The sequence below is a fragment of the Globicephala melas genome, chromosome 1 (genome assembly GCF_963455315.2).
Source record: "Globicephala melas chromosome 1, mGloMel1.2, whole genome shotgun sequence".
NCBI classification, from domain to species: domain Eukaryota; kingdom Metazoa; phylum Chordata; class Mammalia; order Artiodactyla; family Delphinidae; genus Globicephala; species Globicephala melas.
The window spans coordinates 130,176,086-130,191,073 of NC_083314.1; the positions used below are offsets into that span (position 1 = coordinate 130,176,086).

At 39.4% G+C, this 14,988-nt stretch overlaps 1 protein-coding gene and 1 long non-coding RNA gene across 2 annotated transcripts in view; one reads left to right on the plus strand and one right to left on the minus strand.

Moving 5' to 3' along the window:
* The window catches only part of LOC132593822 (uncharacterized), an 82,447-nt gene that overhangs the window by 39,730 nt on the left and 27,729 nt on the right, over positions 1–14,988 (plus strand). The gene's annotated exons all lie outside the window — the stretch shown is intronic.
* IL23R (interleukin 23 receptor) overlaps positions 6,191–14,988 on the minus strand; it is a 53,236-nt gene continuing 44,438 nt past the window's right edge. Inside the window, exons 8-10 of the mRNA XM_030865889.2 lie at positions 13,101–13,206; positions 10,429–10,519; positions 6,191–6,841 (exon numbers count right to left, since the gene is read on the minus strand). Of these exons, the coding sequence (XP_030721749.1) occupies positions 6,191–6,841; positions 10,429–10,519; positions 13,101–13,206 (848 nt within the window). The remainder of the gene's footprint in view (positions 6,842–10,428; positions 10,520–13,100; positions 13,207–14,988) is intronic.

Consider the following 14,988-nt stretch of genomic DNA (forward strand, 5'->3'; position numbering starts at 1 on the left):
CACTTGGCAGCTGGCAGCTTCTTAAAATCCTAATCTCATTTAATGAAATACAAGTGATTTTCAATTTTAGCTACTAAAATAATATTCTACGTTGAATACCAAAGTAAAATGAGTGCTGAACTTTGTTTAAATCCAGATGAGAAGAGGTTTTAAATAAGCATCACATCAGCCAGTATCCAATGAATATCAAATTTTGCATGTTTACCGTGAAATCCTGAACACTGAAAAGAAAACAGCAGGAGCGTGATGAGAGTTTAGGGTTGGTGTTGTTTACTAGGTGGACATGAGCAGCCTGCATTACCTAAAATGCATGCTTTTCAACTTTTCTAGTCCTTTTTCCTCCTCTTCAGTCCACAAGTCTAGTGACACTTCCTGCCTCTCCTCTCAGGTACCTCATATTCCCATTCTTGCTGTCTCCATTTAAGTATCTGTCTCTTCCCCCCAAACTCACATATGTGTGTACAGACATATATAAGAGGATTCATTACAGGAATGGGTATACTAGTGAAAAATTGGAAACAATCTAAATGTCTGTTAACAGGAGAATAGATAAATATATTAAAAACACATTTATTCTATGGAATACTATGCAACTGTTTAAAGGAGTAAGATAAGGTTAAATATAATGACGTAAAAATTTCCAAGATACATTGATAGGTGAAAATAAAAAGTCACAGAATAATACTATATATTAACCACTTAGGTAGAAAACATATTGGAAAGAACACCATTAACTTGTTGAGAGTCACTATTTTTGATGATGGGGATGACACATGGGAAGCAGGGGTGGGAAGAGGCACTGTCACTTTTCATTCCATTTACATTGGTATTGCTTAGATTTGATTTTGTCATGTATAACTGTATAGCTTAAAACTATGTATATATTTTACTGCTGTACTCTTTCTTTCTCACTCACTTCTAATAAAATTCTCAGGCAGGATGTGAACAGAAAGAAACAGTCAGGTTTATGGACTTCCGCATCTCACACTTGGGTTCCAGTGTTTGACTATTTATGATTTCCTTCCTGTGCTCTGACAAAGTCACTAATTTTAGGTATGCCTTTATGGTTAGAAACTGCATTTTGTTTTGCTTGAATTTTTGAACCAGTGATCTCAAGAACTGTGTTTCTGCAACACTTGCTTACTGTGTGAATCCTCTTCCTACCCCAAACAAAAAGGGACCATTTAAGAATAAGTTCTTAATTTGTTGCTAAATGCTAACGATGAGAATTAGATAATAAGTTGTTTTCCTGACCATAAACATAAAGGAAATGCATCTTCAGAAAATCGATGGAAATTCTGTATATAAAAGATGCAGATTATTTATCCTAAATTAAATTCAGAAGTGAAATTAGCAAAGTGGCTAGGGTAGTCCTAACATGAAACATTAATTGGGATTTAATGGTGATAATCTTAGCGGTAGGAAAGAGACATAATAACATTCTATCAAACCTTTGTTAGCTATCCTTGTAATATTGCCTTAATGATAGCATCCAAGAAAGTTGCACACAATCCACTCCATGAATCAGAATCCAATTATTTTTTATTGGTTTCATGCTTTTACCCAAGAGAGATCCATAAATTGTTTTTAATCACTTCTTTTATCTTAAATCAGTAGTGTCTGCCAAGTGGGTAATGTTTTCCATTAAAACATCATCTCCCTATAATTGGTATGATTACTTCATAAAGAGATAAACTGCAGCACAATTTGGCAGTCTTTGGGTTTATAAAATCTAATTATATTCACAACACAATATTTTATTCTTAGTAATCACAAAAAGAACATAAACTTGAACAAAACCCAGACATTTATGATGAAGTAATTGGAAAGAAACAAGTTAATTATTGCATATAGTACCACCTCTATTAGTAGTCTCTGAGAGAAAGCATTTTACAGAGTCATTCAGAGTGTAGGGAGGTTCGAGGGAGTTCTGGTCCTCTTTGCCTAGTGGCAACCTTGTGGCTGAGATGGGGAGTTTAGTTCAATCCTGAGGTACAGGCTTCTCAAGGCTGGGCTAGGACCCGGATCACCCAGGTGTGGACTAGCAATTCCCCAGCCTTGGATTTTCATATGCAAGCCTATGCATGGACGGATAGGCTGCTTCAGCAGCAGCTACAGGGGAGGGGTAGTGGGGACAAGCATGAACGTCACCCTCTGTTTCAACAGAATATTTGCTTTCACTTGTTTTATATTTGGGGCTTCTGCAACAGATTTCATTTGGAGAAAGGGGATCAGCTGCTAACATTTATTTTTGAAAACCTCTGCCCTATGCCATAGTCATGTTCTGCCTCTATGTCAAAGGGACTGAAAATAGAAGGAAAGAAAAGAAGCTGGGAACACCTTCTGACTGAACCAGGAGGGCCAAACAACAACCCATGTTACCCAAAAACTGCATGCTAAAACTCTAAAGCCCTCTTATAGCATCAATATTATTTCTAACTCTGGCAAAAACAAATTCCTAATTTAAAAAAGGATAAAACACACACACAAACCAAGAAGATACCCCCAAATTGTAATTCAGTTTTTCCTCCCCATATTGCTTCTGTGTAAGAAAAGAGAGGTAGGGGGCAAAGAAGATTCAAAAACAGGAGGAAATTGGATGTCCCTTAATCAGCTTCAGTATTGTCCAGACCAAGGTATTCCATTTTGCTCCAGCATCACTGCATACTAATCTACCTTTCTTTCTTTGTATTTCTCTCCCCTTCTTTCCTCTCGATGGTATCTCGAGGGGCTTTTTCTCTCTCTTTCTTCCTCTTTCTCTGTAACCCACTCCAGTAAGTATGACACATTCATTTAGGAAACAGCAACTTAGATTGTGAGACTCAGAGAAAGAAAGTTAATAATAAGCCCAAAGGCTAGATGGAAAGGTGAAAAGATACAAAGTTGTCCCCTAAAGCTACAGAAAATTCTGACTGAGGAAGGGAAAGGTGGCAGAAGTCTGGGGTTAGGGGCAACTTGTCCAGGAGGGAAAGAAGTAGAGACATTAGCTCTGGAGAATTCTTCTATAAAAGGGACTTATCAGTGGCAAGCTGATTCTCACATGCAGCTCCTACCTGTGATTCAGATTGCAATGTCCCCTCCTGGGAAAGACCTTCCCTGACTGCCCAGCACAAAGTGGCCACCAAGTCCTTCTCTATCACATTATCCCATTTTACCTCTCTACATGGCACTCATTAGCTGGCATTTTTCTTCTTTATTTTTTTCTGCCTCTCTCGATCTCCTATCCTCACCCTCTTCCCCACCAAAAGCTCCCTGAAGGGCAGTGATTTGGTTCCATGTGCTATCTGCTTCTTGCTTTTAGAATATAAGCTCTAAGACTGCAGGGACTTGGCTGGTTTTGTTAACATCTATATTGGTTCAAAGTGCCTTTACACATAGTAGGGGCATTCAACACTTCAGTGAATACTTGTTGAATAAGAATCATAGAAAGATGGGCTTCTCTGGTGGCGTAGTGGTTAAGAATCCTCCTGCCAATGCAGGGAACATGGGTTTGAGCCCTGGTCCAGGAAGATCCCACGTGCTGTGGAGCAACTAAGTCCGTGCACCACAACTACTGAGTCTGTGCTCTAGAGCCCACAAGCCACAACTACTGAGCCCGCGTGCCACAACTACTGAAGCCCATGTGCCTAGAGCCCATGCTCTGCAAAAAGAGCAGCCACGATGATGAGGCACACCACAACAAAGAGTAGCCCGGGCTCACAGCAACTAGAGAAAGCCCACGCACAGCAGCGAAGACCCAAGGCAGCCAAAAATAAATAAATAAAATAAATAACTTTATTAAAAAAAAAGAATCATAGAAAGAAAACCCTTTGCCCTTTACCAAGGTTGCATTGTGATGAAGCAGTTGAAATTTTCTCTGAGTTGGGGCAATGGCAAGCATACTGCTTTGTTTATAGGTATAGCCTCAAATTTTAGTCCATTGGGACCAACAAGGGCCAATGGCATGGATGGAACTAGAAGTGTCTCCTCCATTCTTAACGTGATGTGGGTGTGAGAAGGACACTATAGGAAGAGAAAGCAGCCCCCTTTCTGCTCCAGGGGGACAAGAAGATGTTATAAAGGAAGCACTGACTGCATTGAAAGCACACACAGAAGATCAAATAATGCTGCAATCCTATAAGCCTGACAAAAGCTTTTTTGATGTGTGGCAGATTACAGTTATACTGAAACACACTATGAAAATATTTTTCACTTGTTAACAGATGTCTTCAGCAGATTGGTAAACATCAAAGATTCATCTTGGTCTTTTGTTATTTCTATCTCAAATACTACCCGCCTCTTTGCTTCATTGTATTCTCCCATTGGGTAAGGAATAACACAAAGGCATATGATCATTTACAAGTCAAGATATTTAATGTTAGCATTTCATTAGTGATTTAAAATATACACCTTTCAGAATATGTGAAGTACAACAAATATATACATATTTTAGGGTAAACAGAATAGAATTTCACAGCAGGAGATATATTTTTTACACCAATAGTATGTTCATTTTGGAGCACAATGGCTTTAGTAAATGATATAAAATAAAGAGGACCACCAAGGCAAAAAAAGAGATGAATTGTGATAAATTATTTATATGTTGGACATTAAACAGTCTTCATAGATGAGTGACCAAATGATTTATCATCCAAAGAGATGCTTCTGAGAGGGAAAAGGCACACTGGCCATACTTAACACTGGGACAACAGACAAAAACCAGGACAAACCAGGATGTGTGGTCATCCTCCTCATGGGGACATTTTTTTTTTTTTTGCAGTACGCGGGTCTCTCACTGTTGTGGCCTCTCCCGTTGCGGAGCACAGGCTCCGGATGCGCAGGCTCAGCGGCCATGGCTCACGGGCCCAGCGGCTCTGTGGCATGTGGGATCTTCCCGCGTCCCCTGCATTGGCAGGCGGACTCTCAACCACTACGCCACCAGGGAAGCCCCATGGGGACATTTAATGACAACAAAACTGCTTTTGTGGTTTTTCTTTTTTTAAAAGCCAAAACAAAACAAAATAGCTTGCTCATGTGCTAACAACTGGTCCTTTTTTGATTAACTGCTTTGTTTGCTAAAGTAAAACTAATCTGAATATAAATTATTGCTGACAACTGTTAGAAGAAGAGAAATTCAATGGGTAATCTATTCAATTTTCAAATTGTTCTGATCTTTAGAAAAAAGTCCCCCTGATGTAAAAATTAATCATAATAGAGATGTCTGCTGGGTACCGTTTCTCAATTAAAATACGCATTTTATATTTTTAAGATCACCTACTTCCAATATTGACCTGGTTGGCAGATAGAGTTCATCTCCAGTCCCAGCCCTTATTGACTGTGGCCATGAGGAGCACTGTGTTGCGAGGATTCTGAGGCCACCTTAGGGCTCAGCAGAAAGGCACGTGGTGATGAGTTGGTGATGTTTACAGGAGACACAGGATATGGGGCAGTGACAGGTGTGGCAAGTATTGCCATCCTAGATTTGGAAAAATACCTGGTTTAACAATAATTTTGTGACAGATATCTAATACAAAAGAAATAATTACACCTTGTTGATCTTCTACCTCAATAAATCTACTACAGTGTAATTAATACACCAACTACACCACAGGAGAACAATGCCATCACTCTGAACTGGAATGAAGACAGCTATCTTGTGATTTCCACACATCACTGTTTTACAACTCTCTCAGTCCAAAATCAAAATAAGGAAGATCAAATTCTTAACATCTGAATAGAAAGTCGTAGGGCAAAAACCCAACACAGTAAACATGCAATTAATTGTTCCTCTGTTTCCATCCCTTACCTATTTTGTTGTCTGTGGGCTGTATTTTTATCTACTCGAGAGAACACTAAGTAATAAAATGAAAATTAAACTTGCTTTTCCTCTTGTAAGCGAATACTAATATCTCAATTTCAAAGAACGATTTTCAGCATTTATTTCACTACCACATATTTTGTATTATTTATCCTTCATACAAAAGAGAGATCTGTTTTGTGCCTTGTAATGAGGAAAATTCAAAAAGATATAGTTGATACATCTTCTAAAATATAGGAGGCATCCCTAATATTGTTGCTGCTTTTGTGGCCATGAATTATGTTCTATCTTTAGATCTTAATTCTCCAATTAAAAAAAAATAGGGCAGAATTAAATTTGTGTTGAGGGAGAGAGCCATCTTCAAATTGCAAGGCAGCTTTGGACTACACAGCTCTACTTTTCTAAGAGTGAAATCCTATTGAAGTGGCTTTCCAAAATATTTTGTGGAAAATAAGAATTTATAGATGGTAACGCCTCATTCATGCTCCCCAAACAGGTCACGAATTCATCAGGCAGCAGGGTCTGTTCTGGAATAGTTTCATTTGGTGATGCATTTTCCAAAAGCATGGTGGTTTCCCCTTCTACAGGGTTTTGCATGTCTGGAGGACTGCATTCTCCTTGATTTAAAATGAGGCTTAATTCTTCAAGAAATAGTGTGTTGCTTAGCGAATTCATACTTGAGACAGAGAAAGAAAAATTAGGATATTTTTTAAACCTGGCATTCTTTCCCAGGTTTAAGCAATCAGCTGGTGGCTCCAGAGTTGAGGAAGCTGTTTCATCATTATTGCTGAGATGGTTTCCCCCAGTGAGAAAATTTGAAATCTGGGGTTTATACCCAGTGTTGAGATCAGGAATATATACAATTGTAGTGTTGGTGAGTAGTGACTTCTGCAGGCTGTCGTTTGTCTCCACGGATCCTGTGTTCTTTTCCCTTTTGTAGTCCATGGGTTTTTCTTCTGGGAGAAAGATTTCTATCTCTGTAATCACTGGATCAACATATAGGACCTGTTCTCTGGAATTACTATTCATAAATTCACTTTTTTCCTAGAAAGAAAAGACATTGTTTTTTTTTTACAAAAGAAGTTTAAAGGAGCCAACTGGATAATTGAGTAAGGACTGGAGTTTTGCTTTCCCTCAACTTTCCTTTCCCCCTAATTTTTCTTCATATTGTTTCGCTTCCCATATGATTTCCTCCTTTTGTCTTTTGTTAACCCTGCTCCATTCCAAATGTTTGTTAAATTCTCCCAGGAGGAGACTGAAGGAAGGGAGTAATAAAAATAGTCCATGCTGTAAGCACATGCCTTTATTTAGAAATTTTGAAGAGAAAGAAGCCTCTTTCATATTAACTTGCAAATTCTTTCAGGGCCTTTTAAAATTTTGGACTATTTCTTAATATTATAGCTCCTTTCTACAAGAAAATACTTTGTTGCTTAAATAAAAGAAAGTTGGCGGTGGGGGATAGTGCATGGAGAATCCTATTTTGCTTCCATTTGAGAATAAAGTTGTAGTAAATGCTTTGTGCTGTGGTTCTAAAGGCGTGCAGCTAGCTGCTCACAAGTCAGACATGTCTGTGATGATCAGTCAGGAGGGTGGGTGAAGAAAGTTTTTCTTTGTATAAAAGCCTGATGACTCTTCTGGTAAGAAAAGGACTCGAAGCCTTCCAGCTGATGGCTGGCTTCCCAGGGCAAATAACTCCCACCCAACACAATTACAAAATTATAGCCACTTGCTATGGACTGAATGTTTGAGTCCCTCCAAAATTCATGTGTTGAAGCCCTAACCCCCAATGTGATGGTATTAGGAGGTGGGGCCTTTGGGAGGTAGTTAGGTCATGGGGGTGGAGCCTTCATGAATAGGATTAGCGTTCTCATAAGAAAAGACACGAGAGAGCTGATCTCTCTGTCTGCTATGTGAGGACACAACCAGAAAGCAGCCATCTGCAAGAGAGCTGTCACCAGGAACCAGATCTGCTGGTGTCTTGATCTTGGACCTCCCAGCCTCCAGGACTGTAGGAAATAGATGTTTGTCATTTAAGCCACCCAGTCTATGGTTTGTTATTTAAGCCACCCAGTCTATGGTTGGAGCAGCCTGAACTGACTAGAACACTACTCCTTAGTCTTTGGGCAGAAAGCAAAACCTCATCTGAAGGAAACCCTAAGGTTCATTTCTAATTCCAGGAGCCCAGAATGGGAAGGAAGTTTGACAAAGACAAAGACCTTGAATAAAGCAGCATGAAGGGTCGTTCAAATTTTCATCGGCTCTGCCTCCCCAAGGCACTTGCCAGGTTTGGGTTGGGAAGGGCAGACATGTAGTCGTGGGTCAGATGAAGTCAAAGGAACTAGAGTTGCTATAGTAAACTGAGAGGAAGGCGGTGTTTTCCCCTCTTCAGGCTGGCAGCTGAGTGGAGAAGTAGATGGGAGTCAGACCATAGTGAAGGACATAGAAGAGCAACAGGGACTATTCCAGTGTGAGGACAGTAAAGGAAGAGGAGGATCTGATCACAACGAGGGCAGGGACAATGCTCTGAATCACAGAGTGTCCCCAGTTCCCTAGGATAACTAGTGGGGGAGCAAGACAGAACGACTAAGTGGAATGTATATCAAGACCACAGTATTTATTAGTTGTAATTTGGTGACTATGTACTTGTCCTTCAGTCAGCTGTTAACTGTGTACTTTATTCTATATGTGGGTTCAGTTATTCCAGACCACCCGTCCACTGTGTAGGCAACATTACCTCCTTCAAAATCAACCACGTCCACACCCTTTCTCTCCTTCAAGGATCCAGAGACAAGGATCCCTCCTCTTGCTCCAGGTGAGACTTTCCTCCACATCCCTTCATAGTCGTACTTGATCAGTCCTCTCCCTCCCCCGCCCCCCCCATACTAGTCCTCTCAAGCCCATTCAATTTAGTACAAACACGCTTCTGAGTCCATACTGCTCTGGAGCTACTGTTAATACATTCGTCACATCAGTATTGAGAGTATTTGATCATGTGTCAGCATAGCCCCTTTCTTACTTCCCTTCTAGAGTACACTCCTCAAAAGATGTCTCCACTCTCAGTCCCCTTCCATTCACTTCTAACTGAACCCCTGGACCGGGACCACCAGTGACCTGCTCCTTGTCACATTCCACAGATGCATTCCACTTCTTATGTTACAGACCCTCTACAAAGTCAGCACCAAGGACCCTTGCTTCCCGACACTTGGCCCACAACTCACGATGCTTATTTCTCTACCTTCCCATTCTGCCTCTTTCCTAGGACCATTCCTATTCCAATGGACACACCCTCACTGACTCCTCACTGGCTTTAGCAATAGTTTTCAACCCCTTAACAGTGTGCTCAGCATGGCTGTGTAGTGGAATCACTTGGGAAGCTTTGGAAAATGCTGAGGCCTGGGTCTCCCCCTGCCCTCCCTCCCCCAAAGACCCTGGGTTGTGGCCTGGGAATCAGGATTCTAGCATGCAACCAAGGCTGAGAACTGTTGCCTTAGGGACTCACCTGGGGCTAGGGAAGGAGTTGGTTAATGGGCTCACTAGATCTCCAAAAAGAGCCACTTTTTCTTGTTTTACAAATATTTGTCTTCCTCACATCATTTGAACAAAGGGTTCCTAGGCTAAAAATAACTTTTTTTCAAGTTTGAAAACTACTGATTGGCAGAATGAAGTCTGAGTTCCATAATAAGGTCTCCTGTGATCTGATCCCACTCTGCATTCCCACATTATTCCAGTCACTCCTCACACCAAGTGTTTCTACAAAGCAACACCCAACATGCTCTTCTCACCTCTGTGCCTTTGCTCATGTAGCCTGTCTATTTTGAATGTCTTCCGTTTCTCCTGAGCAACTCCTTCCTGTCTTTTAATATGTTTCCTCTATACTCTCATCATGTTTTGTCTCATCTCTGTTACTGTACTACGTCACTGCATTGCAATGCTTGAATGATGTGTCTGTCCCATCAACTGAGTTTTGAACCCCTTGACAGCCAGGCTGGAGAGCCAGAAAGTGTAGGAGCACACATAGCAGATTACTTCCCCTCTTCCATAATCAGCAGCAGCTCCTCCATAACTGGCAAAGTCCCCCTACAGCCTCAGGGTCTTCCTGGGGCACCCTTCTATTCTTTGCTAAACTGGATACCTGGCCCACCCCTGGTGATGCCATCTGCCATAGTCCCCTCACATTCATCTTCTCGAATTCCACTGGGTCTCAGGAGCAAAGTGGTGTCCTCCCTGGGCTCCACCTGCTTCTCCAGTCTCATGTAAAACAGAAGCCCCTTTGTGTCTCTGAGGCTCGATCTATTGAGATTTTCTTCCCTCTTCCTTTTGTCCCTGAAGACACCTTCCAATTGCTTGGCTACCAAGTAAGTGGCTCTGGCACCTGGCTTACAATCTTCCATTCACTCTTCTCTTTTGAATGGCATTGCTTCTCTCTTTCATCTCTCTTTTCTTCCCTTAGTCCATTCTCTCATCTCTCAAGTATGATTTGAAATATGTATAATTTTATCTCTACATAAGCCGTACAGTTGTGCAAATATGCACACATATTTCTTTATTTGAATGGAAATTCTACTCTAATTATTGGACTGCACTCTTGGTTTCAGCTGCCATTTAGTTTGTATTTGATGGTGTTTGGTTACCTGTAGCATTTTCACAACATTGCTATTTTCTATATTAGGAATATCTTCATAAAGCCACTTCGGTATTAGCAATAAGATTCTTCTTTTAATTCTAAAAAACAAAAAATGACTAAGAATAAGCATCTTACTTGAGGATTGGTGCAGGCAATCATCTAGGAGATTAGGAAATCAACTAGAATGGAATGCATAATTAAAACCAAACTTTCCGATGCAGAAACTAAGATTTCCATCTCTTACTTTAAAAAGTTATGTGGAAAGTTGATTCAATATCTTTTCAGATTTTCCTCTTCTCTCTATTGCTCTGCCTGTCTCTAATAAGCCGGAACATTACAAAACACTCACACTAGATTCAAGATAAATGGGAGAACCACCCAGGAAGTGAAACTATACACATGTTAAATATGGCAAACCATTATAAGCGGAGATGTCAGTGTGGAAAAGTTTGTAAAACCTAAGGGATATTTTGTAAAACTTTCCAAGGGGACCATAACCACAGAGAAATGTTAAAGAAGAGAATGTCATATAATAAAACTATAATATTTGAGCTCCTCTAATTGTAATGATTCTAAATAGGGTTGAGATGATAGTGGTGGCTCCAGACTTTCCTTATGTAGTTGGAGCAGGAGTCCTGGGAAGTTGGCTTGCAGTTGTGTGGCATGGTGAGGACACCAGTTTTTACTTAGGCTGTGTGCTTATTATGGATCTCTGGGATCGGGTGGTGGAAGGAAGAGTGAGAAGCTGTGAACACCTCACTTTTCCTCCTAAGCTACCCCTTGGCACTGCAACTGTGTTGAAAGCACTTTCTGCATTTACGTAAAAATTGATTTGAGCAAAAAGGTTGTCCCGGGAGCTTCGAAGAGACTACACTGATCTCTGGCACATTATTATGTGTTAACAATGCAGCACAACAGATCAGACTCTTATATCTGTTTATGCAGCTTCTCTAAGAACTTTTGCTAAGTATCAACCAAATTAGCTGCATGGACTTTGCTTGCCCAATTTGACCTTGAACTGTAGGGTAAAAAATAATTTCTTTACACATATTTATACAATGTTTTATGGTTCAGTTTTTTAAATAATTCACACTCCCTTTGTATACCTAAAATTAGACCAAATTAGTAAGTTCATGCTATTGAAGAAAAGTTTTTATACAGCATACTGATACAGTGAGAAAAATATATATGTGTGTGTGTGTATATATATATATATAGATAGATAGATACCACTCTTGTTTTCATTATATTTAAAATTGTTTTGCTCTCCATTTTCCAGTCCTGTTTCTGAAATAAGGCTTTTATAAATAATGTAAAGTTATAGTAAAAACAGTATCTGCTCATATGTAAAACAGTAATATTGGAATTATCTCTAGTTTTATCTTTTTAAAAAGAATGCTTATTTAAATAATTAAATTAGCAAAGAATTGTTTTATTTTCTTATTTATTGTTACCAGTAGGAAGTTAATTTTTAGTTCGTAACAAACTTAATGTTATTTAAAATTTTACACTCTCTAGGACATCTTTGGATAATAACACAAATATTAATATGATTATGCACTACAAGTTGGAACATTAAGATATTTCAAAGGGTTTTATAATCAAGTATATTTTAAAACAACCTGAAATAAAGTTCCATATTAGTTTTCTCACCTCACAAGGGTACCAGGGATATATTTATTAATGTGTAATTTAAAAGCTTAGGTTTTGAGGAAAAAACCTATGTAAATTTAAAAAATATATCACTAGTGTACCTTATTCACAATAGCTCATTCTGAATCTCTCTACTGCATTTTGATTATAAATTTCAAAGAAAGAAGGATTATCTCATGAAGCAAGTGATGGCAAGAAATAGAAACTCAGTGCCAATTAGGCAAAGAACATTCACATGTGTTAAATTTGTGCGTCACTGGACGAACTGGGGGACTGCCACATCAAACAACTTTATTAACCAATTAGAACTACTCAGTGCATCTGGTAAAATTTAGGGTGTCAAAGGCCTTGCTTCCCTCATTTTAAATAATTAAATAATTAATTATAATTATAATTAAAAATAATTATAATTATAATTAAATAATTGGTCTCATTTTAAAATAATTAGGCATTGATCTTTATTATACTAATACCATATTGGAAAAAAATGACTGAAGGAGGCCAAGGGGAATGGGCATTGGGGCTGGATGCTAAAACACTAACACGATTGGTATCAAAGTGATGAATTCACACATTGCCACACTTCTCTTCACATTGATTCAGGGGATTTGCTTGGGTAGAACTTGAGGTAGGTTACGACTTAAACTACTGTGAAGAATTCAGGCACTGTAGACAGACTTGAGGGCACAATGAGAAGGCTGCCTAAGGAAAGACAGAACATGGGCTGAGACGTGAGCTGTTCCTGGCTTAGTGTTTGGTGACCTTGGGCTGAGCACTTAACCTCTCTAAGCCTCGTGTAAGTCATCTGTAAAATAGGCCACTGAGCTTTTCTGGCAGGATCTTGCAAGGATTAAATGAATGACATTTGTAAATAGTTTGGCATGGGTGGGTACTCATTGAACAGTTTCTTTTGTCTTTCTCTCAAGAAAAATGTTGATGAATTTTTCTAGTAAATCATAGAATTGACTACATTTTGATGGTACCAATATATGTCTAAATGAGAAAACAAATTCTACAAAAACTTACCCAGTTCTGAGCGATCTGTTCAATATCCCAATCAAAGAAAGAATTGATAAAATAACGGCAAAGAAGACCATTCCTAATAGAAGCCCAGTGTCTTGTTGCCTATTGTCTGAGAGGAAAGAAAAATAATTTTAGGTATAATTTCCATCTATGTGACGCCAGAATCATTGTTCTTCTACTCTGCTCCAAGTGAAGGTCATTGATCTCAAAGGAAATAGGAAGGGGAAATAAAATTAACCTTTACCTTGGGCTGTAAAGTGACTGCCCTTCCAAACTGCACAATACCTTTTGTTTGAGGGAATTGGGCTGCATATATCTGATGTCAGTGAATTGAGTCTCTGGCAAACGTGGTCAGCATTAGACATTTTTCTGAGCTTGTGCTTGCATATTTTATATAAAAAAAGTTTAGTGATAAACATCACTTGGTTTGTTTGGCACGAGTGAGAATTCCCAATTGCTTGCGACAGAGTCTAAAGCTGGCCACAATCACAACTGAGTTGTGTTTTTTTTTAACCTTTTGTACAAGACGGAAGTTATGTACAACTTGTCACCATTCTTCGAAATTTATTGTTCATGAATTTTTTCCTGCTAAAAAAGAACCTTCACTCTACTTAGAACAATATTTGTTATGAGAGAAATCCAAATTGCCATATATCTTACACTGGCATTTTATTTTAAAAACAGTGCTTTTTTTGAATTTTGAAGTGGAATTAATCACCTGTAATCTTTAAATAATTATTATATTCGGCATGTGTTACCTACCAGGCTCATCCTATTTTCTCCCTAGTACATGAAAAACCCTATTTTCTATTTTCAAATGTAAACTTTAATTTGGACATGACTTGTCATGCTGGAGTTGGTTCTGAGCCATGCTGGGTATTGGCCCCTTCCATCCTCCTTCCTCCCCAGCTTTGGCAGACGTTTATCGGATACTTACCATGTGTCAGACACTGAATTGGCCCTGCCCTAGTTATTCCCCAGCTGCACCTAACATGCACTTGGGGGTCTCCTTGCTGTCCAGCCCCTCTCCTAAAGCCACTGGTGGGCCAGGGCCAGTGTGGCTTACTTCGCTCCAAAGTCCCAGTGGGGTATGGAATTAGTGTTTTCCTAGGACTACAATACTATTGCTAAGGATTTCAAGCAACTAACGGGAGGTACTGGCTTCCACATATCCTTGTGCATTAGTCCTGGAGAAGAATGAGGAATTCCCAAGTTAACATGGGGCCAGGTAAAGGGGTTTGAGGAGTAGAGCAGAGTCACCAAGAGAATAACCTGAGATACCTGGGTTCGAACTAGATGCTGCTGCTTATCAGCTCCGTAACATCAGAGCATAATAATGAACTTGCTGAAGCTCAAGTTTCCTCTTCTGTAAAATAATACCTATCTCACAGAGCAGCCATGGGTTCCTAGCCTCCACAATTCCCACAGAAATATCAAGGTGCAGGTCTGTGCAGGCATTTGTAATTAGGGATCTGTGCTGAACCTAAGCACTTGGCCCGTAATTGATTCACATAAAGCAAGTTCAGAGTACCCTTACATTGCTTCATTTCCTATATAACACTTGCTGCCACCTTCCTTTTCTTTTTTTTATTTGTGGTTTCCCCCACCCCACCCTGTCTATCTGGAATGGAAGCTCCATGAAGACAGAGCCTTTGTTCATCTTTTTCACTGCGGATTCCCCAGTACTCAGAATAGTGCCTGGCACATAAAATATGTGCCTGGCAACATAGAATATTTTTTGAATAAATAAACAGAAGTCCAAAGAATGTCAATATCACCTGCCAAAGTTTTTATACTATTCTTGCCAGATTTCTATGCAAGGAGATAAATGCTCTACAACCTAATCTAGTATCTTTTTTATGCCTGAAACATTTAGATATGCTTATCAATG